We start from the raw sequence: 27,949 nt of genomic DNA, 5'->3' as shown, positions 1-27,949 counted from the left end.
TTTCCACTATAAAATGCCTTAATATAATATCAGAGTATTGTGTACTTGACGGACATTTAAGGGTAGAGAATTTGGTCCCATTAGGGATTGAAATCCTTAACTTTATCAACTTTCTTCATAAATTTTTCAGATCTTGAGGGAGCACCGGGAGTTTGTAAAACACGCTTCTCCAGGTGTGTAGGATTACAAGGAGTTTTGGGACTAATTAAAAATAACTTGTACTTTGTCAACAAGTTAAGACATTACAAAGCAGTGAATATTTTTAAAAATTGCATCTGACATTACTACTATCACACTTCTGAGTGAAAGCACCTGGTTTTGTTTGGCCCAGGTTATTATGGTGTGATTTATGTTAGATTTTCAATTTAAAAAATATAACTGCATGATAATGTATGTATCAGTGTTTCAAGCTAAGAGGTTTTGAATGTTTAATGAAGATTTGTGTTATCCAGAGTACAAATTTGAGGTTCATAAAGTATAATTCCATGCAAGTTACCTGTTAACCTAATTTCATTAATTTAATTATATATTTATTAATCTAAGAACAATTACCTTTCGTCAGAAATTGGAGTTGATAAAGTTTGTCTTGGAGTACTTGCATTACTCTGTTGTTTATCATCTATTGTGTCATCAGATTCAAAGGAGATGTCCAAATCCAAAGAACTTGAAGGAATGACATTCAACAGCTTTCTATCCAAAAGAATATTACATGTATACAAATATGAATATTATAAAGACTTTCCTTTCCCATTTAATATTTTGTAGATTATATATTTTAACAAGTTAATAAGCATCAAAATGTTTACAAACCTAGAAGCTACGAGTGAGTCGGGGAGAGGACATACTCCTAAATCATCAATCATCTGTCCCATAGACTTCAATGCCTCTGCACTTTCAGCTTCTCCAATATCTCTGTAATATGCAAACAGCTACTCAATGTACAATTTCTAAGTTCTATGCGAAAACAATCTTTGAGGCACTTCAAAGATATATAATTTTTTTTCCATACATTCATAACCTTTAAAAAAAAACTTACTCCATTTCCGTATTAAAGGTATCAGTAGCAGCTTTCCGGGTGGACGTATTGGCAACAGCTTCTACAAATACCCCAGCCCTTCTCTCCATGTTTTTTTTTTTAGACTTTTGGAATTTACAGGCTTCAAGTTTAATGTAGACAAACAAGTATATACTGACAAAACGTCAGAAGTACTCAAGCTGTAGAAAATCAATTAGGAAGTATCATTAATATCCTAAAACGGTATAAGATGAGGGCTATCAGGTTCAATCCTCTGTTGAATAAACTACATGTATACATGAAACAACATTCATATATTGAATTTTATCAGAAAAAAACATTAATTGTACTACTTTTTAAGATGAATTTACGTGACACACTTTCAGGAATATTTTATAGAGCATAGTAACGTTGCCGTTTCTTAATGAAATATTTTTTTATGTAGGTATTTAGTATACATGTACTTCAAACTATATACTTTTTTGTATTTTTTGCTTAATGACGTACATCTCATTCAATATATACATCAATTAAGATAGCTTGCTAAAAGGTGGGGGGGGGGATTCCGGGCTCCAAAAAAATCCACGTGACTACGGGTTCATCCATCGTTGCAAACCACGGACAAAATGTACGATCCTCTCCTACTCCGGACCATGGCTTGAGACGATGGGGTTCATCTATTTGAGCGACATGTCCAGTGCATATTCCGTACGAACCAAAAGAAGTTATATAAGTTCCGGTACCAAAGCTTAATACGAGAATTTAACACTGATTTTGTGCTTTTATTTTACTGTCTCTCAAAGTACACATCATTTGCAGGCCCGTGAAAGGCAATTTTAGTTGGGGGGTTCAGCCATACATTTTCTGGCCATGCATTGTAGAATTTAATGTTAACGATGGGGTAACCTGCGTCACCTTTCAGAGTCTGCAGTGGACTCGTTCAAGGATGCTTTGTCGGCGACTGCAAAAAGTTACCTGAGATTCATACGCAAAGGAAAGCGTGAAATCTCTGTATAGAAACTGTTACGGCTGCGACGCTTCACTCATTGTTCATTCGCCATAGAAAATAATCCGCTATTTAACACTTAATATCTTTGAATATACAGACGTTTTCAAGATAAGCTTCATTTTTGTTTCTAGAAATAATTTTATCCATAAAAATAATATACTTTTGTATTTTAAACTGAGTAATTCGATGACCTAGCATCGTTTTAGATAACTCAAGCCCCTCTAGGGCTTGAGTAAAAATTGTTCACACGAACAGGTCCACCGATAGAATCTATCATACATTCAATAGTTTATCAGGTGTATGAAAATTGCTATAATTAGCTATATAGCTAAATCTACCTATATAGCTTTATTTAGCTATATAATATAGCTTTGTTTTAGCTATTTCAAATTAAATTTTTATTTTATGAAAATAATTATTAATGATATTATTTAAAAAAAAACACCATTTACATACCTGTACCCAGTTAAGTGTTGATGGCAAAACAGGGCATTCCTGTTTTCTTAAGTCTATGAGTTTTTCCATATGGAACCAAGTTCACCCCTCCACATTCACCATTCAAACACTTCACGTACAGAAAGCCACCTAATCCTTTCCTCAACTCTCCAACAACGTTTAGATATGTTAGTGGCACTGGCCCCAGTTTACAGTATTGACAACTCTTTAAATTCTCTAAAAGAACTCCCAAGTTCAACAATCCTTCGACCTTCCCTCAAACTTTCTCTCTTTGCGTATTTACCTAGTTTTATGTTGTTAAAAAGAGGGCAATTTGGGTCTTTGCATGGATTGTTTTAACAGGAGTGACCGGATTCGTAATTATGATCCAAGATTACAGAGCGAATACCTCTTGAAGCTTTGGAAATCCGATTCCCTTTAAATCGGCCAAGCTTTTCTCTGAGCGCAGCCATTACTACGGACCATAACTCTTGTCAAGTAACGATAATTTATGACTTCCGATTTCCTAGCAACAAAGACTGGAATCAAGGGCAGAAAACCAGAGCTATTCCGAGAATTACCGAGATCGACGCCACATCGGTTAAAATCGGAACTTTTATCGGAAGTGCTTTGTTATACATTTAAATCCTTAATAAATGTTGTCCAATCCAGGTCTTTTCTATTCTGTGAACTCGTCTCAATTAAAAGTTCTTAATTAATGCAAATTATATCCTCTAATACGGCCACTAAATTTCACCGTTTATGATCAGAGGGTCTTGCTTTGAGGTGAATATTCTTTCATTAAAACATCCTGTATCGACAGTTTTGATTTTAACATACGTTCGACTCAAATCTGTCCCTACCATTCCCCGTCATAGTTTTGATCAATGGGGATGTCATTCTCAGTACTTTCTAACTCTTTAAGAGAATTTTCTGCTACACCAAGGGTCACGTGCATTTTGATCAGTTGTTCTAAAGGAATGCCGCTGTCTGATTCCTCAGACCTTTGATCGGAGTGCTGTTGGGGGAATCCCACTGTAATGAAACAAGACTGAATAGGTGACAATTTTGTTTCATTCCAAGACCTCGAGAAATTTAGAAGTTGTTTTTGCCGGGAAAAATTCTAGTTTAACATGACGTGAGTTTAGTATGCCTATGCAGATGCATTATCAATTTTTTTCTTATTTTGTCATTAATATTAGCTATCCATTCGCAAAAAATTTCAGAGGACATCAATGATTTTATGTTGTTACGCCCAGTGACAGGATGTTTATTTTTCAAATCTAATATTTTGAAACACCTACGTGTAGAAGATTTACCAATTACCAAAGGCCTTAATTCTTCACCCATCGTGCTACAAGCGGGGATGACCGTCAAACGTTCTAAAACTAATTTACAAGTGAAAAAAGAATGGCGTGCAGACCTGCTAGGCAAAGCACAAGGAAACTAAAAATAAGTCCGTATATCTAACTGAAATACAAGCAGAAACTAACCACAAAAATTTCTTAAAAAGCCTTTGATCTGCGGTAAACATGCACCTGAAAGATTTGTGAAGGATAGGTTGATTGATGTTATAAGAGACGAAGAATTTAGAGCTGCCAATCACACTCTTGATGGGATGTTAAAATGTATGACAAATACGGGGGCATCAAAGGCCACAAACCTCAAAGATTTACAATCCAAACAGGATTTACAGAGAACCTTTTCCTTTTGAAAATATGCTCTAATCTCTCCTTTTGTTCTCCAACAATGTTAATGGCGCAATCTTTCGATTCCTTTCATTTTCACTGGTTTAGATCTTTCAGGAGATTCCTCTGATTCTTTTTTTCAGTTAATGGATGATGTACCTACTTCTGTCGACTCTAGCTATGTTCTGAGCTTAGGCGAATAGTAATGTGTCTGTCTGTTTGTCTGTAAACAATTCTTGAAAATGCTACTCCTCCATGGCACCTGATCCCACCTCTGATGTTTCGGAGGTCCGTGTTTGGTCTGTTCCTATTTTGTACTGCTTTATGGACTTTGATATTGTTAACTGTTCATTATCTCTAAATCCTTCCTAAAGTTTTAGACAAATTACAATTATATCTAGTCAAACAATTGAACAACACTTAGATACATTATTAAGAATCAGTTTTTGATTTCGATGAAAGAAATTGCAATGGTTACTAAAAATAACATTTTCTATGAAATTCATCTAAAACCCTACTCCTCCTTCAGTTTGCGTCTAAGCTCAGAACAGAGCTGGAGTCGACAGGAGTAGGTAAATCATCCATTAACTGAAATGGGAATCTCCTGAAAGAACTGGCATCGCAAAGCAGTCGAATGGCGAGGAGGCGACCTAATTTAAGTGATGCTTCATTTGTCGGTGATAGGGCCGTTTGAACGGCGAAAGCATCCTTTTAATAATGACGATTAACAAGTAGGAGAATAATTATTTTCTGATTTCTCGCATCTCTGGAGTTAGCTCCGCGAAATAAAGTTTAAAAAGGTAGGCAGAGTTGAGACGTTGGCTGGTGTCGCTGAATTTCCACTTTTCAACATGGCCTCCGCTGTGACTCTCCCCCGCACAAGTCATAATATAAAAGCGGGGGTTAGAGTCAGAGGAATCTCGGATTAGTCGCCATTAAGAAGTATTTGGATTGTTGGAAGATAACAATCAAGCAGTTTCCATCTTTTGGTCCGAGCATTAGCCGACTTGACCAGCCATCGTTTCTAAGATGGCGCAAGAAACTTATAAACACATAAAATTTATAAACACTTAAAGTGTGACTCTAAATTGGTTAATATTTCATTGACATCAATCTCAAAATACCTTGATTAAAAGATGACTTTGTGTTTGCATCTTGTGAAGGCAACTACATTATCCCTCCTTCATAAAGGCTGCATTGCATAAAATCTTGAATACCATGTTCTTCCAGGTATGAAACCGAGTCTTTGAAACCTCTGTCAACAATGAGCACGTCTTCCTCCTCGACTCGTTGAAATACATCCTCACTGTTTCGTTTCATGATGTGCTGGAGGATACCCGCATTGTTGTTCCTTGTGTAATTGCTTGTAGATACGATTACCATCGGCGTTACAAGTGGACGGCCTTTAAGCTGATTGAAGACCTGGGATACCTTTAATGCAGCACATTGAACCATATGGAATACGGATTTGTTAATGCAAAAAAAAAAGTTTCTCTCACTAGTTTATAATAAATTAGTTAAAGCCCGGGTCGTTTGCAAATGAAATAAAACAACAGGCGTGGCTGGTAGCAAACAATGGTAGCGGATAAGTGACATTGTGGGGAATACTGGCGTAATCGAAAGTGTTAAAAGTGATACACCCATCTTTCAAAGCTAGGTTTTACCTCTTTATCTGTGTATGACAATCCTATATGCAGTACAAAGTACATCTCTACCAGACGGATGGGGGACGTCTCGTTTGTACACCAGTTGCTTTTGATCTGCTGTCAGTGTTTTGTTAGCTTTGGCATAGAATGCAGGAAATGTCCAGTTTTCAATTCATGTGCCTTGCGTCTGTTGAATTTAAGTTAAAGTTAGTACCTCGATTGTGAATGGTTTGCAATTTTATTCGCTAGTTACCACAATATCATTTAATTGTGAATTTCGACCTTAAAGGTACTTGGACACAGATTTGAAGTTAATTTTTTCTGTATAATATCACGAATTATATATTTTAATTGCATTTCACACAAAAATTAATTAAAAATCTCTTTTCATTCAAAAGTTATTCAAAATTTTAATTTTTTGGTGGGTTTAATTGACACATCCTTTCACTACCACGAATTTTAACTTTATTCTTAACGTAGCTACGGATAGCGATCACGTGACATTGCATGTGAATTCTAAATTAAGAATTTTTCGGTTGGCTTATTCCGGAAATTCGCATAGTTCAATATGGCGGACTGCAAGTTGTAAACAACGTGCTCCGAGAAAAGTACACGGGAAACGTTATAGGAACGCTCAGCTGTACAGGTAGATCAAGTAAATTAGAGCGAATGAGAGAATATAACATCTTAAGAAACAGAAAACAATAAAACCTTTTTATGAACTAAAATGTCTGTGTATCGCAAACGACCAACTAGCACCCCCTATTCCAAAGCAGACGACGCAGCTGGTTTGAATCTCAATCATGATATGACATGGATGAAATCGAAAGAGGGACGAAGATTTGTTGAGATGAGGAACTTGACAAATCAGTTTATATGCTCTCAGTCACAGCGATAAAGGCAATCGTTTGTATCTTTTCCAAAAACTTTGAAAGCGATTGTGACTCGGTACTTTATTGTATCAATACATTAGGCCTATATGTAAATGGGTCTGATAGTACTGTACTATTTATGGATTTATCGACACTTTCCACGGGAAATCCCGGCCCCGAAAGGAATACGATGGAGAGGCTTATGATCACTGTTGATATCAACTCAAAAGTAGCTCTTGGTAAGTCATATTTATAGATATTTACATGACATACTTTCATAATAATATTAATAGGCCTATTTTAATTCAGCATTAAACTTCACCCTAGTATTAGTAAATTCAGAGAATGTAATAAGGGACTGTCATTCATTTGATGGGAAGGGGGGGGGGCAAATTTTATGGGTGTCAGATTATGTATTTACAGTGAAGGACAGATAATTTATTTTTATTTCCAAGATCACTGGGGGCCTAATTTTTGTCAGATTGTGCCTAAGATATTTTTCTATTCAAAAAATTCCACATTTATAATCTTTTAGGGTATTTCGATTCACCTTTAAAGTATTTACATTTTGACTTACAAAAATAATTTTGAGGATAAAACATGTTTGAAAATTAAATTAATTTATCAATAATCAGGTAAATTTTGTGTAAAGTATAATTATTTTTGTTGCTCTGAGTGAGTGTTTCAGTTTGGTAAAATTTACAGTAGCCCTGCAGGGCAAGTTTAAAGGCATGTTTAGTAGTCCAAACTCAATATTCAGTTGTCGCGGGCCAGCGGACTACCCTTAGTGTCGAACCCTGGACAGATTATTTTTGTTTTTCTTCACTGGTAAAAACTGTGTCAGTGTGGTAAACATTGAAACTGTTTACATGTTGTTTGCTGGTCTGATGAAATTGACAAATCTTTATATTACTGCTGCTGTATAGCTAGAATATTGGCCAGGCAGTGGGGCATTTTAATTTAATGTTAGATTTACTGGTTAAAAAGTGATTTGCCAATCAACTAATATAATTAAATTTAGGTTTTGCTGGTATACATGTATATTTATTTGATCTATTTTTTTCAGCCATCAAGATGGTACTTTCTGGTATAGAACCACCATAGCAGACCAGGGGATCTTGATGTCAGCATAATAGTGATAATGGTTAAGTCATCATTTAAATTTTGCTATGCCAAATTTAATAAGTGTAGAAAATTGGCAATTTACATGTATGAGGTGTAAACTTTTGCAAGTTATATATACATGTATGTGATATGTAATGGTTTGGGCCATGGATATATATTGTCCAGGGTAGCTCAGTCGATATAGCACATGACTAGTGATGCAGGGGTCTCAGGTCTGATTCCCGGGCCATCCATACATTTTCTCTTTTCCTGTTACATATACATGTTTTTTCACCGAAATTCTATACATAAGATATAGACATCGTGGGAAATATATTTTGATGTTGACCGCAGATAATATTGTATTTGTTAAATTTTATAAATTACAGATAGATTCATCAGTACAGAGTACAAGGTATATGAATGTGAAGTCCAGACCATTCATGCTGATGATGATTCAACTACTGCAGCTCGACGGAAGAATGATTTTCCATCCCTTCCAAAAAAGAGCAGGACAAGAATCGCTTGTTGAAAATAAATAATACATGTATAGTCAATAGACTACTTTTCTTTGTCAGCTTTATATTACCGGGTACATGTATCTCTTGATTGAGTGTTACATTCAAAGTGGAAACTAATCACTCCACATATATAGATTTTTTTTTCTTCCATTTTTCATATCTAATCTACCCTGTTTTATGTCTGGTGTGGTAATAGATCACTCCACATGCAGCCTTTCATGTTTAATGTACTATGTTATGTATTGTATATGTCAGCTGCAGTATTACACTGCTGTAGAGTGTAGATTATTCTTTTTTAAAAAAAAATGTATGCATAATTTAATGTCGACTTGTGATGTCGGGTTCAGTAATAGGCCAATCAACAGATATTCTCTATTATGCATAATCTACACTGTGAGTGTTTTTCAGGCTTTTTAATAAGCTGCTCCAGATATTCATGCATGTAGAATCTTTTTTTTTTTTACTTTTTATATAAAATGTCCTGCATCAAGTGTTATGTCCATTTGCAGCATTGTCATTTTGTTTTTAATTTTTAAGTATAGTTTATGTAATTTTATGTCTCAGGTCAAGGACGGTTTTAGACTAAGCCCATTTTAATTTTTTTTCTCTGTTTAGCGTCCAACCTTCAATCAAAAACCTACCTACATGTACCTATTTGTAAAAGAAAATATGAACCAAAAAATAAAACACAGAATGTACGTGTATCATGTCTATAGTTGTAATAATAGTGTAAATCTGAGGATTTTATTTTTTATCAATCTGCTTTTCTGGTAGAAATATCTATTCTTTGGCAAAATCAAAATAATAAATGCCTAAAGTACACCACCTATGACATACGGTATTTATTGTACATATTTGAGAAATTGACAGAACTCAAAGATTTCAACAAAAATAATCAAGTGTAAGTGTAGGGGTTCTGATTTTGTTTGATTGTCTGATACATGTAGGTGTCAAAAACTAAGGTGCGATTGGATGCCAGACAGAAAAAAGACTTGGAATGGCCTATTAAATGTTATTATCCTACCTGCTCATGGAATAAAATGACTTTTGATCAGTTTGAAAGAGTACTGATCATATTTTTTCAATGATATTCTTATTATTCTATGAAATAGAAATTTGTGAATTTTGCAGTGCTATGTCAGATGGATTTCTTTATTCTGTATGACCAAAAATGTATTTTCGGACAAAGTAGAATGCATTTGACATGTTAATAATTAGGGGGATTTTTGACATTGCAATGAAAACAATATCAGATGCATAAAAGGAGGGGGGTGTATTAGACCATTCTGTAACTTAATAGTTGATTACCTATTAATGCAGCCGAGATTTCTGAGTGAGAAATAGTATTGGACATTTTTGTCATACAATATATTTTTTAGAAATCTATAAGAAAACATAGAATTTGTTTGCATGAAAGTAATCAAAAGGGATCATGTTGAAGAATTTTTAAATGTGTTTTTTTAATTACATTTTTGTTCAAGTATCTATTGTTGAAATATAAATTCATATTTTAATTTTGTTGAGGAACTTTATATGGATAATTTCAATATTGATTTAATTACATGTTTTATTGTGAGGGGAGAGGGGAGGTAACTCTTCAAGTTATTACTCTACATGTACTATTATTTCATAAAAATATTTTCTTTAGTCATTTATTAGCAATTGATTTTTACTTCTGATTTATTTCTTCAGTTTTTTTTCCCTAATTTGCTATGCATTTTTTTGAATTTCCACTTTAATCATTATTCTTACCTTTACGACGGGAAACCAAAAGAGGGGGGGGGGGGGGGTAGTTGTGGACCATCTGGTACCTTTATTAGCCCTCAATGAGACCAAGATTTTTTGAGTGAAGAATAGTATTAGACCTTAGATCTTTCATATAATGATAAAAAATAAAAATTCTATTGGACAGATTTTTTTTTAGAATTTAAAAAGTGTCAATTTTGTGTGCATGAAAATGGCCAAATTAGTCGAATTTCGAATGTTCTACATGGATTATTCTCTTAATTTATATATGTTCAGACAATCCATTGTTAAAATAAGTTAATAGTATCAATATTGTTTAAAAATAATTTTAAATATTGAATGCATATTGCACAATAAATTTTTTATGGGTAATAATTATCTTGTATTATAATTTTTGGAGTGACTGGAAAGGGGAGGTAACTCATTACCCCCTGGTTCCGTAATTTACCCACAATGCCATGTTCATATTTCGACTAAGTGTTCATTACACATCCCTTTACACCTTGTGAAAATTTCAACAAAATCTATTGACAGGTTTTTTTGGGGTCAGGTGTCCTTAGCTACCTTAATCCTTAGGAAAAGTGGCAATCTTGTTGTGTATTGTCGTGTTCACATGTAAGCAGCCATTTGCAAACCGGAAAAACTATATTTTTATTTTTAGAACCAAACATGATCATAAATCAGAACATAGAAATCCGGAATATAAAATGTCAATTAGTAAATTATAGATACATGACATCCTCCCTTTTTTAAATCAATAATCACATCAATTAAATATTAATCAGTTTCAAAGCAATCATTAAACAGTCAATGAGTATTGAAATTGAAATCATGTAAAGACTGAACTGAACTTTAAAGTTTACAAAATCTTTTGAATGGTATTAAACTTATATACATGTACATGCATGATATTTTACATGAAACTACATTTAAACTGGTTGCATAACATAGTCTGCAAATTTGGATGGAACTTTCACAGTACGTCCTGATCTGGTTTTGACGGTTTCATCAGGAGTTTGTTTTGCGCACTCGCGAGACTCTGAAGACGGCTTTAGCGGAACATGTTCTTCAGCACTACTCTCTGGAATCTGGAAATCGAAATCCTCACTGAATTCCTGTGTGGGTTTTACAGAATTTGTCTTTTTCAGCATACAGCGGTTTCGACGGTACTTTTTCCCATCACACGATACGATAAAGGATTTTGGTAGTGGTAGTTTGGATTCCACGGTCGCGTGTCTCCATGTTTTGCCATCTTGTAGCATAACGTTATCTCCTGTGTCCAAATTCGGAAGACTCTTAGTTCCTGTGCGATCATAAAATTTCTTGTACTGCAACTGTCTGGCTTGTAGTTTCATCTGCATGTTGTTGTCCTAAGGACGAAGTAGATCTGCTGCAATAGGTAAGTTTGTTTTCAGACGACGTCCTAGAAACATCTGTGAGGGTGACTGCCCTAGTCCTTGGATTTCTGTGTTGCGATAATCCATCAACGCTTTGTAAGGGTCTGTGTTTTTCTTGAGAAGCCGCTTGACTGTCTGCACCATTCTCTCCGCCTGTCCATTAGATTTAGGATACAATGGACTAGATGTTGTGTGTATAAATCCATACTCTTTGGTAAAATCTTTGAACTCCTTGCTCGCATACTGAGGACCATTGTCTGATACTAACTCATCAGGAATACCGTACTTGGAATACATGCTTTTAAGCGAGTTGATGACTTGTAGTGATGAAAGGTCTTTTAAGATGATTATCTCTGGCCATTTCGAGTAGTAATCTACAGTGAGTAGGTAATGGTTCTGCTTGTATACGAAAATGTCAGATGCTATCTTGGACAATGGACGATCTGGTAACTCTGTGCATATCATTGGTTCCTTTGGATTGCAATTCTGAACTTCAGCACAAGTTATACATTGGGATACTTTATCCTCTATTTGCGCTGCCATGCCCGGCCAATACATAGACTCCCGTGCTCTACTCTTGCACTTCACGATACCCAGATGAGATTCATGAACCAAGTCTAACATTTTCTGCTGCATCGATTTTGGAATGATAAGTTTACTGCCTTTGAACAGTAGTCCATCCATGTGTGATATTTCATCCCGAAATGTCCAGTATGGAAGAAGGTTTGATGGTAAGCTCTGTTTACTGTTGGGCCATCCTAACAGTACTGTATTGAGTAGTTGTTGTAATGTTTGATCCTGAGAAGTTTCTTGTTGAAATTCCTTGTAACGATCAGGTGACATCGGTAAGTGTCTGTTGAGCGTGATATTGTTGACATCAACTTCAGGTATCAACTCTTCTCTGGTTTCATCAAGATAGTGTCGACTCAAAGCATCAGCAACAAACATAAGTTTGCCAGGTTTGTACTCAATCTTTAAGTCGTATTTCTGAACGGCTAGAAGTAGTCTTTGTAAACGCAAAGGTGCTGCTAAGAGCGGTTTCTGAAAAATAGACTGTAATGGTTTATGGTCGGACTCTACAGTTACTGATCTACCATAGATGTACTGATGAAACTTTTGACATCCGAAGACAACTGCTAATGCCTCTTTCTCTATCTGCGCGTAATTTCTTTGAGACGCTGTCAGTGCTCTTGACGCATATGCAATGGGTCTACCTTGTTGTAAGATGGTCGCACCAAGTCCTCTTGAACTTGGACTTGCATCCACTGAGAGTGTTAGCGGTAGTCCTGGGTTGTAGTATGCTAAGATCGGAGCTTTGGTAATCATGGCCTTGATTGTCTCAAAACTGATATCTTGTTCCTTTGTCCAATTCCATTCACAGCCTGACGAAGTTTCAGTCAATTTGCGTAGTGATGCACTTACATCAGATAGTCTTGGAAGAAACTTTCCAAAGTACTGAACTAGTCCTAAAAAGGTAAGTAGTTCCTGTCGATTTTCTGGTTTCTGCATCATCACAATAGCTCTCACTTTTTCTGGATCAGGTTTCACTCCATTTTGGGTGAGTACTTGTCCTACATATTTCACTTCGGTTTTACGCACTTCACATTTCTGCCTACTGAGCTTTAAGTGGTACTCTTTTGCACGCTGTAAAACTTGGCGTAATCTCTGGTCATGTTCTTCAATCGATGATCCCCAAACCAAAATATCATCAATGATGACCTCTGCACCAGTAATGTCCTCCAACATGTGTGACATGATTTTCTGGAATACTTCGGACGCAGACTTTATACCAAATGGCATACGCTTGAATCGGTATCGCCCGAATGGTGTGTTGAATGTACAAAGTCTCGAGCTAGCTTCGTCTAGCTGGATTTGCCAGAATCCACTAACGGCATCTAATTTAGTGAAATATTTGGCCTGTGACATATTCTCAATGACATCCTCAACAGTTCGTAACAGAAAATGTTCACGTTGTATTGCATTGTTGAGATCCCTGGGATCAATAAATATTCGGATTTTGGATCCTTTATTCACACCAGTCATGCTGTTCACCCACGGAGTTGGTTCCGTCTGTCGTTCAATGACTCCCAACTGTTCCATTCTCTGTAATTCTTGATGAACTTTGTCTTTTAATGAGATGGGTATCTTGCGTGGTGGATGAATGGTAGGTGTGATTGACGGATCAGTCTTTATCGATTACTGTCCAAGTAAGCATCCTAACCCTTCAAATAGCTCTGCATATTGAGGTTCACTCAAAATGTCTTTTCCAGATGACTGATGTTTGTCCTCATTAGATCCTAGCTTGCAGGAAATAGAATTCATACATCTCAGCAAGTCAAGTTTACAACAAGTCTCAGCTCTGAGAATGTTTGGTGCGTTTCTGTTGACAACGTAAAACTCTACTGCATGAGTTTGGCCATTATGTTGTTCAACTGTAAAGTTGTCATCCAATTGTCTATGGTGTTGACATCAACATGTCCAGTGTCAATCATTCCTAGGAAAAATGAATCTTGACAGTCCGAGTCATTCTCGTCGGATTCATCCAGCATGTTCACTGAGCGACTCTTAAATTTTCCTGGACGCTTTCCATGGAATTTTCCTCGCTGCGCTGGTTTTCCTCTATGAGCATAATGACAACCTCGTGTGCGGTTATATGTTGCACTAGATTCACAAACACGTTCAAAATGGTTTCTCTTTCCACATCCTGAACAGACTTTGCCTATCGCTGGACACTTTTCACCATGCTTGTGCTTCCTATGTCCACACTGTCTGCAATTTGGATTGTCTGATTGTTCTTCTTTGAACGACTGTTTCGCTGTGATACGGTTCACTTCACTTGTCACATTACCTACGGTATTAACTTTAGGTTCTTCATTCATTGTTTTGAGTTGAGCTCTCGAAAGTTCATATAAATTCGCAATGTCTATAGCCTGTGCTAACGTCAGGTCACTTCCTGTTGTGATCAACTTTTCTCTTATTTTGGCTGAACGTACACCAAAAACTACTCTGTCTCTTATCATTTCATCTGGATTCGTGTAACCACAGTCTTTCGCTAGAACTTTTAGACTTGTAACGAATTCTTCACATGTCTCATTTTCTTGCTGAGTTCTACACTGAAATTTGTATCTTGAGAACACTTTGTTACTTTTCGGCTGAAAGTAGGCCTGAAATTTCGTGTAATATGTCTCTAGTTTCTTTTTCTCATCATTTGTAATGTGCCAGGTACTGTAGACATCCCTACCTTTTTCGCCTACCCAGATCATGAGGTAGTTACATTTTTCTTCCTCGGATTTTTCTTTCAACGGTCCGTTGAACATAAATTCTGTGTGAGCTTTGAATTTTTTGCATGTTCCAGGAAGATCACCACTTTCCCAGTCGATTTTCGGGGTAGCGCCAATGAGAGACTCCATATTTCTCTTACTCGAGTTATTAAGTCGAGGAATGCAAACTTCGCGAGTTGTGATGACGCTCTAAACATATGATTTCAGCCACTTTCTGACACCATGTCGTGTTCACATGTAAGCAGCCATTTGTAAACCGGAAAAACTATATTTTTATTTTTAGAACCAAACATGATCATAAATCAGAACATAGAAATCCGGAATATAAAATGTCAATTAGTAAATTATAGATGCATGACATGTATTAATGAGAAACATTACATTTAAATCCAGAAAAATAATTTTATTCAGAGTAGAAATGTTAGAAAGCAAAACTCCTTCACAAGTATCGTCATTCCGTTGTGTACGGAGTTCAGCAAATCGAGCACACTTGTGTTATGTACACAGTTTTTGTAAACAGAGCAAAAGCTCTGTTATTGTTTAGTGTTTTGGTTCACCGGGTGCGTTTAATCGCCAAAGTCTGCTCACCACACTGCACGGACTGACAATATATTGTGTGTTTGTTTTACTTTCGAACATGTCCACTATGAATTTTCTGGACTATTGGAATAATATTTTTCATTAATACACAACAAGACTGCCACGTTTCCTAATGATTAAGAATAAAGTTAAAGTTTGTGAAAGTGCAAGGATATGTCAATCAAACCCTTCTAAAAATTTAAAGTTTTAATAGCTTTTAGATGAAATAAGATTTTTAATAAATTTTTTCGTGAAATGCTATTAAAATATATAAGTCGTAATATTATAGAGAAAATTTTAACTTCAAATCTGTGTCCAAGTACCTTTAATTTATTCATTCGTTATATTCTCTGTCCTGAAAGTTGATACATTGTCAATATTATGGCATAAACTCTACTTTCTGCAATATTTATCAAGTATTTTTTAACAAGCGCTACCGAGTTCATTTATTCAAACACTATCTAGTTGTTCGTCTTTATAGTTTTGCCATTCTTATGTCGATAAGATATATCCTGTGGGCTTGAGATAAAAGATACCTCAGAGTTAAAAAAACGGTTTTCATTAATTTTCAACGTCTTTTGTACGAAAGAAATGTCATATGCACTTCAAACATACTTGTTAAGGTTCTACAAACATTGTCAATTAATAAGACCTACCTCCAGCTAGACCTAGTTAGTCTATAGTAATTTGTGTGTATTTTTCGTCCCCGTTTCCCTTCCTCGTGTCGGCGTAAATTATAGTGTTTGTATCGAATCAATTTAATGGTTTTGTTCGTTCTGTAAAAATCACCAACCTCTCCTTGTCTAAATCTGTTTAGGATGTCAACGAATTCAGGATCTTTATCCATTTTGTCATCCTTCATTTTTACAAGCAGCTTTGATTAAAGCGTGAGATTATTTTTTTAACATCGTGTTGTCCAATATATTATTTGTAAACGCATTTAAAGTGATTAAAAATTTTAATTTAAAGTTTCAGTACTAAAAATCTGCGGTAATATTAATAAGCTTAAGTTTCCGCGCAACTGAATCTTGATGAACAAGACAAATGTAATGTAATCTTTTGATCTTGAATTCTGTTCGTAATCGCAATATGTTTCTACATGATTGAAAAGTTAACGCACGTTAAACGACAAAAAATCCACGTTACATTATTTGACATCCCTCTCGAGAATTCAGTCATTTGGAGACACCAACACTTGCCGGTGGAGAGCTGCAAATTTTGTTTTATGATAGGTATTCATTGGTATTGAGCAGGGAGGGATCTTTTTACGTGCCAGAACAAACTGCGACAAGAGACCTCGTTTTAAAGGGACCGGTTTCCACGTCCCACAGTGGAATTCGAACCCGCGCCGTAAGGATAAACTCCTTACTTCGCGTCTCTAGAGCAGACGCTCTTAATACTGCTCCACGCGGGCGACGTCTTATGCGAAGGACCTGTAATTTTCAATTCAAACATAGAAGTCGAGTAGAGCAGATTAAAAATAAATGTTGGAAAGTGAAGGCTTTGCATTGATAACTGTCAATTTTATACCAAATCCATCAAGGATCGCACTTCTTCGAATTGATGAGGGTTTTTTTTGGACTTATTATCTGTCGACAAACACTTTACCGTATTAGACATGAAGCCAGGATACCATTAGATAGAGATAGAAGAGACGCATAAGAAAAGAATAGCCTTCACGGAAGTGTTATTATGTTTATATGAATTAAATAAAATGAGTTTTTTCTCTTGCCAGTGAACCATGGACTTTCCAGCGTCTTGAAGAAAAGTGCTTAGGCGATCTTCACTTGTCGATATTTTTTATATATTTAGACGACCAGAAATTTTTTTTAAGGACATTTGAGAAGCATTTGGATGAACTGAAACAAGGATAAGACAGTATAGTTGTAAAACTTTCATTAGAAACGAGTGCTTATTCCTGGTAGACAACGTCAACTATAGTGGTCTCCCGTAATAATGCCACCCCGCTTATCGCAAAAAGGCTGGTCCCCCATGAAAAACATTTATAACGTCATACTCCGCATATTGCATTCCGACAAGGATTACAGGTACCGTTAAAATAATCACTGGTAAAATATCCCCCGCTAAAATGCGCCAATTATACTACCGAGAAGAGAATTTCAGTTAACAGTCTTCAGTAATTATTCACCATAAGTCTTCAATGTATCAACGTTTGGAGTAGATAAGTTAACAAAATTACAAATTTTTTCCTCTTTTTCAAGTCTTGAGTGTGGCTGAAATCAAGGCGCATTATCTTGGAATCGAAACAAAAACTGAAAAAAACCCATTAAATATCACGGTAAGAAATCCAAAGCATTCGCAGCAAGACATTTCAAAATATTTTATGGAACTATGGAAAATTCAGACCTGTTTACCCTTATCATCGCCTCTCAGTATATTTGATCAGATTTGTCCGTGAGATTTAACATTTGCCAGTAAGATTTCGCTTTCTATTGATTATACTTATATAATTAGAGAACAACTGCTCTTTTGATTACTAAAACATGATTAAATAGCATGTTCTTTGTCATCTTACACCACACATTTTTGACAATTCGAAATCACCTAAGTCAAGCTAGCGGCCAATAACGAAATATTTATAAATTTTAAGTTTATCGACTAGAAAAATGTGTTTATCGAACCCGACGCAATATCTATGATTAATTAATTAAAGCATAGCGCCCAAACTAGGAATTGTGCCACTTAGGGGAGCCCGAGATACTGGGGCTCGAAGGCGCCCCTGTTGATTTCCGGTCTCAAAAGGGACCCAATTTACACCGTTTCTGGGCGCCAGGGCGCCAAATCCAAGCCTATTCTCTGATACATCTATGTACTATAGGGGTCTAGAGAGGGCGCCTGGCGCCCAAACTAGGAATTGTGCCACTTAGGGGAGCCCGAGATACTGGGGCTCGAAGGCGCCCTGTTGATTTCCGGTCTCGAAAGGGACCCAATTTACACCGTTTCTGGGCGCCAGGGCGCCAAATCCAAGCCTATTCTCTGATACATCTATGTACTATAGGGGTCTAGAGAGGGCGCCTGGCGCCCAAACTAGGAATTGTGCCACTTAGGGGAGCCCGAGATACTGGGGCTCGAAGGCGCCCCTGTTGATTTCCGGTCTCAAAAGGGACCCAATTTACACCGTTTCTGGGCGCCAGGGCGCCAAATCCAAGCCTATTCTCTGATACATCTATGTACTATAGGGGTCTAGAGAGGGCGCCTGGCGCCCAAACTAGGAATTGTGCCACTTAGGGGAGCCCGAGATACTGGGGCTCGAAGGCGCCCCTGTTGATTTCCGGTCTCAAAAGGGACCCAATTTACACCGTTTCTGGGCGCCAGGGCGCCAAATCCAAGCCTATTCTCTGATACATCTATGTACTATAGGGGTCTAGAGAGGGCGCCTGGCGCATGTTTATGTACCGGGATCGGAATTTTCGAAATATAGCAATCATTTTTCATTTTTCATTTAAAATCAAACCGAATTTTTAATTCAATCTATTTTTTTTATTCTCTGTGTTATATGTTCCATCATTTCATCATTGATTTTAAACATTTATATTTTAGCCTAAACTTAAAGTATATACGTAGCCAAATTTAACCAATCAGCTAACGCCTGGCCATTTATTGCTCTTCTCCATCTTGTTCAACCAGGAAATGATGTAATAATCCGAAAATTAGGTTCTCTTTTTTCTATATAATCTGATAACTTCAATTTTTTAAAGCCTTGTTTTAAGTTAATTGGCAGTAGATGGTAAATAACTATTGTCCTTTAAACAAATCTGTTTGTTTCATCTATGGTATGTCAAAAAGGTGGTCTATAAAAAGTAGGATTTCCTCCGGGGATTTTTAGACGTATTTTTATATAAATTCCAATGCAATGAATTTTTTTCCCTTTTAATTACGACTAAAATTAAACATGCAATATATCAATATCATCTACAATCCAACATTCAATTTCAGTTACGAAATATAATATACAGTGCAGGGAAATAATTTTGTTACAGCATCAATGCTGATTTTGGTGCTTCCTATGCTTGCTGATTTTGATGCTTCCTTTGCTTGCTGATTTTGATGCTAGTTATCCTTATCCTGATCCTGGTTTGATACTTATCCTGATGCTGGTTTGAAACTAGGTCAATGCTAGTAATGCTACCGGAAGTAGGATTATCCTGCCGGAAGTGGATAATTCAAAAACAGCATCGCTATTTTAAGCCATTAAAAATAATTTTTGGAGTAAATTTTAGTTGTAATTTGTTTTTAATGACTTTCCTTAATCTGTTTCCACTTTTTACCGAAAAATTTTGCGATTTTTAATGAATTTCGTTTTGTCGTATTGCAATCGTAAAGAAACAAAATGGCGACATAGTGGAAGTTGGAAGTAAATCTTCATCTTGCGAAGTTATCGTAACATAGTTATTTGATATTGATTGCAGCTAAAATGCGATGATTTATCCTTTTTGTGATGCGATTTCAGTAGGTGGAATAGCCCTAGTGTGTGCAACGTGCAAGCATGGAAACGTGATATACAATGAACATGATGGAAGTTTCTAATGTCAAATATTCAGATGAAAATTTATCGCGTGTCCTGTGAATATTTTAGCGAAAATATGCTTGAAATGGAAAAGTCGTAATCCAAGGAACCAATAGATCATCAGTACAGTCACTACAACCACTTAGAGGGTATGTAAACAATATATTTTTTTTTTAAATCAGATTATATAAAAATGGTATTAAAAGATTATGTAAAACAGATTTAACGTTAGTGTTACAAAGAATTAAAAACTCAAAATTCTGAGCGATTAAGGCATTTAAACATGTTAAACCCTTGTGATTTTAAGGTAAATTTTTACAACTGAATAAAAAATGAATTTTTTTTAGAATCTGCAGATGCAGTATTCTTTAGTTAATCCACAAGGTATCAAGTCAAATTATACATAACCCACTGTTGCAACTCACGGCCAAAATGTACAACCTTCTCCCATTCTGACTGCGGTCAAATGAGAAAGAATATTTTGTAGCTCGATCATTAATATTTTGTAGCTCATTAAAAAAATGATCAATGCAAATAAAGCAAAGTCAGATATTTCACTTTGATCATGATACCCAGACGCAGTGTAAGAAACACTGTTGAATGAATGTAAATTGTTCATTTCAATTGGGATGGAAAGAAACCCATGTTCACTTACAATGTCATATGAAGTCACAATAAAGATTGAGGCATCAAGATAAAGATTAGGAAATTTTTTGTGATCAAGCAGCCACGAGCAGGAGAGCTTTATGCTTATAACGATGTGGTAATGTACGAATATAACCTGACCGACTGATAAACCAAGTCCACTCAAACGTAGTACATGTATTTCAAAATTTGAACCAATCTAGAAGTCAACTCTTAAACAATAGTATGCATGGTTACGGATTTTATCTTTGCCGTCTTAGTTAGGCTGTTCCCTATCAAGTACTGTCCTGTGTCTGGTTTACGAGTAGAATCTAGATTGTACGTAAGGCTTTAAACAGATATATAATTTTTTCAGAAGGCAGATATGTATCTATCCTGATATTTGAGCTACAATATAATGTCAATATGTATCAAATATTTGAATTGAACAAGATGTGTTTGTGAAACACTATGCGGCCAGCGGTAACAAAGTTAAAAAAAAAACTTTGTTTTAGCATATAGGTCACAGTGTAGGTCATAAGGTCATTGATCTCAATGTCATTTGAAAGAACTTTATTAGTGAAATATGCATACCGAATATGAAGTCTCCATCTCCTATGATTCAAAAGTTATGGTAAAAGTTCGAAAGAACTATTTAAAGCATGTAGGTCACAGTCAAGGTCACAAGGTCATTGAAGTTGGTGTCTTTTGAAAGAACCTTTTAAGTTGAGTATGTCTGCCAAATATCAAGTCTCTACCTCTCAAAGTTAAAAAGTTAAGGCGACAAATTGACAATAGACAGACAGACAAACAGCTGAACAGATAAACAGACAGGACATAAACAATGTACGCCTCAGATCTATCAATCCGGGGGCATAAAAATTTTAAGAACAAACCATTTCTTCACAATTATTTATGAATAATTTTCATTTGATTCAAAAGAATAAGCTGTAAAACAAAATTATTTTACATAAGTGGTGAGAATTATTACTGATATGTATTTTCATATAAAAATTTTGATTTTAAAACATGTTTATTGTATATAATTAACACAAAATATAAGTATAAACAAAAAAAATGCCTTATTCTTTTGCGATATTTAAATATTTTTACATACATATTGATATGCGTACTTAATCCTCACACAGAATCTTTATCATCAATTAATCATTTCAGCTTCAATGGCTCCTTTTAAATTTTACTGGAGTTAAAAGAGAAAAGATGAGTGTTTGAAACTGTGATCATTACTTTGATGTTAAATAGCCAAATTATGTTCAATTTGTAAAGTTACTCATTGTCATTGTACCTATTTCATAGCATAAGTACTTTAAAGTTTTAGTAGTCAGTGACAATTTATTTTCTTTTACCTGTAAAAAAAAATTAATTGCTCTAAATGTGTAAAATTAAATAATTTCCTCCTCAAGTTTGTATTTTGTATATTTGTGTGATGTACACATTACTCATTGTATAAAGTTAACAACTGTAGTTAAAACTGTATTTATAGCATTGTTTTTTTAATATTTGTCATTTTTTGAAATTAACCTAATTAATGTTTCATATTTTTCAGGCCCATGACAGAGTAAACAAAGCAGAAATTCCTCCAGTTCTCTTTGGACCTAAATCCAGCTGATGAAATTCTATCTGTTAAAATAGTGAAAATTTAAGCAAGGAACTTCTGTTAATCAGACAGTGGCATTAAAACCGTTGTGATGAAGTGCGCCAAATCCATTGATGACATACATATGTACATTTTAAAGTTATCTCCCACTTAGATCTAAAATGAAATGGACAGAATTTAAAGTATAAAGTGTATTTCAAGTGATCTGTGTATTGTACATAAATGCATCCCTGCTCTTTTGTACAATCTTACAACTGTTCATGATGATTGTCCATATATAAATTGATTTTATAAAATAAATGAAAACATATATTTTACAGTAGTGTGATGTTTGTTTTAAGTATAATGTACTAATAGAGAGATACATGTTTATATGATATTCTGTCCAAGTTGTATTTTTAGTATACATTTTTAAAAAAAAAAATACTGTCCCTGATATTTTATTTTTGAGGACATCAACATTCCATGTAAATAGGCAATATTTCTGTTACATGTAGTGTTCTTATTGAAGCTGAATGAAGCATATACAATTCTTAATTGCATTTTCATGAATACTTTAAAAATAGATTTTTAAGATCACTTGAAAAAGAATATCAAACACTTATTGATGACTGGTAAAATTTTCACTGATGTGCCAAGACTAATGAATTGTACTGACAAAAATAGTAATACCGGTGTGTCCCGATTCATTTAATTCTTAATATTTTGAATTGAAATAAAAACATTTCTTTATTTGGATTTAGTTCATTTAAAACTTTAATTGGAAAATTCCATATTTATAAATCTGCAATAAGAGACTGAATGTGGGGGTAACACATTGTTATGTAGGGTATTTTAGACTGAAGTAAATCATTTAAATACACAGAAAAATAAGCTTGTAGCATTTGAAATGCTTGGGAAACACACTTTTTGACATTTTAAAATTATGTTCACTATCCATAGGATTTTAAAACCAGTACAGGGAATGGAAATGACTCCACCATCAGCATGAATTCATTATAGCGTGTTCGTTATAACCATGTTTTACTGTGTAGATATTTCTTCCCTTATATCATGATACTAGACAGTGTAATAAATACATTTTCCTAATTGTTTAAGCCAGTAGTTTAAATCATCCAAAATTTATATATGCTCTAGTGTACCATAGATTAAGAGTTTGCTGCTAACCAGATATCTTTTCATCTTGATGATATACCTGGTACATGTGACATTAAAACTGTTAATTAAGGGACTCCGACCCTCAGCCAGGAAAGACAACTCTTTAATTTATAATTTAATTAAAAAAATCTTTAAATAGAGCTTAAAAATTGAATCTTTTCATGCAACAATTTTCATTATATGCCTCTCAATGTGCTTCAAGGTTCTTTGAACTTCTCAGAAAGGCCTAATTAAAAGTAAAAATTTTTATCCCGAAAAATCATTCTTAGATACCAAAGTTTATTAACATGATATGAAATTAGAAGTAACTTATGGAGCTTTGCAAAGAACCTTGAAGCACATTGAGAGGCACATAATGAAAATTGTTGCATGAAAATATTTAATTTTCAAGCTTCATTTGAAGACTTTTTGAATTAAATTATAAATAAAAGAGTTGTCCTTCCTAGCTGAGGGTCAGAGTCCCTTAAGTACCGTACAAAACAAATTTCGCAATTTTAAAAATGAAAACTTAACATGCTTAACATGAAATTTACAGTAACATTTTCTATCAGTTTTTCTGTTCTGTCTTAATTAACCGCCTTGGTGAATTGTTCATTTTCTGAAAATTTAGCAAAATCTTATATCATCTTTAGCAAATTTTTCTTCTACCACTCCTTAGAAGCTAATAGTGCTGTATTAAGGCACAATCTATTTGACAAAATAAAGATTACCGTATAATCCCTATTAACTGCCCTGGGCGCTTAGAAAATTGTGAAAAGGGGGCGGTAATTTTTGTATTCTCTTTATGATATTTAATGTCATATTTTAACTTAAAAAATCTTTAGAAAAAAAATAAATACAAAGAACCACTAAAATAATTTATAGCTTTTGAAGTGAGGATAATCCACCCAAATTATGCTAAATTATTCATTTTCCACTGAGAAATTGGATAATAGACAAGTGTTATTTTCACTTTATCCAATTTTTTGATACGATTCTAGTTGATTTTAATAATTGTACAGGGGGCCCTTATTTCCTGACAATTAAAAATTACCTAAGGGGGCGCTTATAGGGGCAGGGGCGGTTAATGGGGATTATACGGTATTTTATGTTTGTTGTAGAACAACATGGTACACATGTAAAATTTTAACTTCATGGAAACAATAAAAACAAAATTTCAAGTGTCTAAAAATTACAATTTATTTATAGTCATAACTAATGAAATTATAATATAAATGAAATTGCAAAGTGTCCCATAACATCTTTTAGAATTTTATGAAACAGTGTAATCATGGAATTATTAGATTAATAGTTTTACAATTCATGTCCCATATTCACTCTTTTTCACTTGTATTATATTATGTCAACAAAGTCAAATAAATATTAAATAAACAGAATCATGGTGTTCGCATGAACAAATGAAGTTTTTTTCTTTATCACCAGTAGTTTCTTTCAACAAATTCACTTTCTAGAATTTTTTTATTGTAAGTTATAAATCCACCATTACATCATACTGTTCATGTCCTCTACTGTCCCTGCCCTCTACTATTAGGAATGAAGAACACTTGTCTTTTTTAAAAAAGCAGAATTTTGTTTGAATCATCAGTCTCCGACATCACTGTAGATTGTCCAGTCCTTTGAATGAAACCATATAAAACGAGTTTCAGTGTCGCAGTTCATGTAGGTGTAGGTACGAAAAAGATCTCTCACTTTTCATTGGCTTTAGTGCTGAGTACAGGTTAAAATATGCAGCCCTTCACCGGAACGTGTTGGCGTCTTCATATGAATGAATTAGATCTAGATTCTTATGTGCGGTGATGAAGCAACAAACTATGGACTGTTCATAGCACTCCATTTCTATAAAAGTACAAAGAAGACAAGATTTATTCATTGATGATTGCATCACCTTAACATTATTTTTTTTTTAATCTCCCACAATTTTAATTTGGGAAAAACCACAAATAATTATTTAAGAAATAAGGTATCATTTTTAAACATCTATCGGGATATAAATACGGGTTGGTCACGAGATTAAATTCCATAAAGCCCGAAGGGCTTTATGATGAATTTTAAATCTCGTACCAACCCGTATTTATAGCTCGATAGATGTTTAAAAATGATACCTTATTACTTATATTTACATTTGTGACTTATTCATACTTTATATTAGCCTGATTGTGACTTTTAGAGTGTGAAATGCATTATTTTTTAAACTCAACGGCAAGTATGTAATCCACTGAATGCGTGTCCACCCTTAATGACGTCACTGAGAAATACGTCAAACGATTATCCATACGCACATCTATGACCTCTTGACCCCGTACCAGTATTTATACAGTTACCGGTATAGATAAGCATTCCTTTCAGTAGTGTTTTATAAAGGAAAACGATTGCAAATGTAAATATTTATATATATATAATTATATAGACTTCCTATTGATTAAAGCTTGTGTATTTAATTGAATTGAGATCTTATTTGCAAGGGTATAAATGGATTTAAGTACATTTGAAAAATAAATTCTACATACAAAACTACTTTGTTATACACAATTTTCCACTATGAAGATGCTATTCATCAAACAAAGAAAAGAATATGTAGTGAAAAAGTTTTAAAATAAATGTATGCATATTTTCAAGCACAGATTCTCTCTCCTATATATCATAATGATAATTATTAGGTTTTGTTCATTACACCTCAGTCTATGATTAATTGATTGCAGATAAACTCGTCAAAGGTACTGCGACTTTTATTTCTGACTTCCGTAAATTTAGAGGAAATTCGGATTGAAAAACTTCGTAGCATGTGTATGCCCATAAAACCCTATGGAATTTTGTAGTAATTAGTAATACGCACAATATCATACTTTTATTATATTGTTTAACTGATTTTTCATGCGTAAGCGTAACTACTTACCCCTTTATCACCGATCTCAATATCATCAATCCGTGGCATGGCCTCACCAGTAGACTCCATAGCGTTTGGGGATCAGCTGATTCAGATTTGAAAATATCACGGGGTTATTGCTATCGAATTAATTTGATAATAATCTTAAGATTATATTGGCCAATTTGTCAGCAAGAAATACATTCTTTGTATTTATTTCCGACTGAAATAGGACTGTCTATTTGCGGTTTCGTTTTGTGAAAATCGAATCTGTAGTTTTAGTAAACCAGGATAATCCTGATTTTAAGTAGGTCAATGCTGGTTTTAAAGTAGGTCAATGCTAGTTCTATCCTTTGCTTGCTGATGCTGATCCAAGTAATGCTGTTTTTTTAAATGCTGATGCTGATGCTAGCTCTATCCTGATCCTACTTATGCTGATCCTGATGCTGGTTTATGTAACAAAATTAGTTCCCTGTACTGTACGTCCGTATCTTTTTTCTTTTTTCTCTCCCCTACCTTTTTTTTTGGGGGGGGGGGGTTAATGGGGGTCGTACATACACAACAACCACAAAAATGATTGACTTCAGATTAAAAAAAAGTCTCCAGGTCTCAGAAAACTGACAAGTGAAAAAAAGGGGGGAAGGGTTAAATGAGCCTCTGATGCTTGATAGAGTCTACTATTTGTTTGTCGAAATAAGCAATAAATATACTCTCCGATGTACAAGTGTACATTTTGTAAGGTTTATTCTTTTAAAAACTGAAAATCTTTGTTTGACAGAAATACTTCATAAATAAAAATTCATACATATTCACATGTTACAGATAGACTCATTTTTAAAAATATACATAAAATATTTAAGTCTTTAATTTTGATAGCACAGTTTTTTTTTATTATTATTTTTTCAAACATATATTGAAAATAGTTTATTTTTCATCAAGTAGCCATTATGAATGTTTTATTTTACGAAGAAAAAAAAACCCGACAACAGCTGGACAGATTTTGCAAAGTTGAGCACATAGAAAAATGTTACTTGTACATTACAATATTTTATGAAATTTTAACCCTAACAAAAGAAAAATATAGTTTACTATATAGTTAACTATAGTTTCCCAACGTTTTACCATTGTAAATTTAAGTTTCACAGTTTTCTCTACAGTAAATTGAAGTTTCAAAGTTTGAACTATAGAAGATCAAAGTATTTTAAAAGTCTTAATAATAATTGTAAATCATAAAAGTATCAAAGTATAAATAAATCAAAGTTATCATCATAGTAAACGAAAGTTTAATCGCAAAAATTAATGTACGGAAGCGTATTACTGCCACTTGAAAAAAAAAATATATCGTACGTCGTACGTACGAGATACTAAGTCTTACGAACGAGATGTTAATTCGTATGTAAGAGATAATAAGTCACACCTTCGAAATACTAAGTCGTTCGTACGACATTTATATATATCTCGTACTTATGAGATACTAATTCGTACGTACGAGATACTATGTGGGACGGACGACATAATAAGTCTTACGTACGACATAATATTTAAGTCGTACGTACGAGATACTATATGTCGTACGTAGGAGATAATATGTCGTACGTACAACATACAACATAATAAGTCGTACGAACGAGATACTAAGTCGTACGTACGAGATACTAAGTCGTACCTACGAGATAATATGTGGTACGAATGAGACAATATGTCGTACCGTCGAGATGCTCAGAAGGTAGCGGCAAAACTGAAGCTTTATGGTTTTTATATATAAACCTTTGATAAAATATTAAATGCAAATCATGTGCAATCTATGGCGCAGGATTTGAACGCATTTTTTGGAAGAATTCTTACACTTTTAAGCATTGGTCTAT

The 27,949-nt window shown here is 34.5% G+C and overlaps 1 protein-coding gene and 1 long non-coding RNA gene across 2 annotated transcripts; one reads left to right on the top strand and one right to left on the bottom strand.

Moving 5' to 3' along the window:
* Positions 1-6,286: 6,286 nt before the first annotated feature.
* On the top strand, positions 6,287-8,725 carry LOC134255698 (uncharacterized). The gene is made up of 3 exons (XR_009989609.1): positions 6,287-6,904; positions 7,732-7,809; positions 8,159-8,725. It is a non-coding gene; the product is annotated as an uncharacterized LOC134255698 (long non-coding RNA).
* A 2,681-nt stretch (positions 8,726-11,406) lies between these two features.
* Positions 11,407-13,533, bottom strand: LOC134255695 (uncharacterized protein K02A2.6-like). The gene has a single exon (XM_062738211.1). The coding sequence runs from the start codon at positions 13,531-13,533 to the stop codon at positions 11,407-11,409; it is 2,127 nt and encodes a 708-aa protein (XP_062594195.1).
* Positions 13,534-27,949: the final 14,416 nt, after the last annotated feature.

This window comes from Saccostrea cucullata, unplaced genomic scaffold, assembly GCF_032062105.1.
Source record: "Saccostrea cucullata isolate Sc308-1 unplaced genomic scaffold, CSIRO_AGI_Scuc_v1 ctg2249, whole genome shotgun sequence".
NCBI lineage: Eukaryota > Metazoa > Mollusca > Bivalvia > Ostreida > Ostreidae > Saccostrea > Saccostrea cuccullata.
The sequence above is the reverse complement of the archived record's forward strand: the minus strand, read 5'-3'. Positions and strand labels throughout refer to the sequence as shown.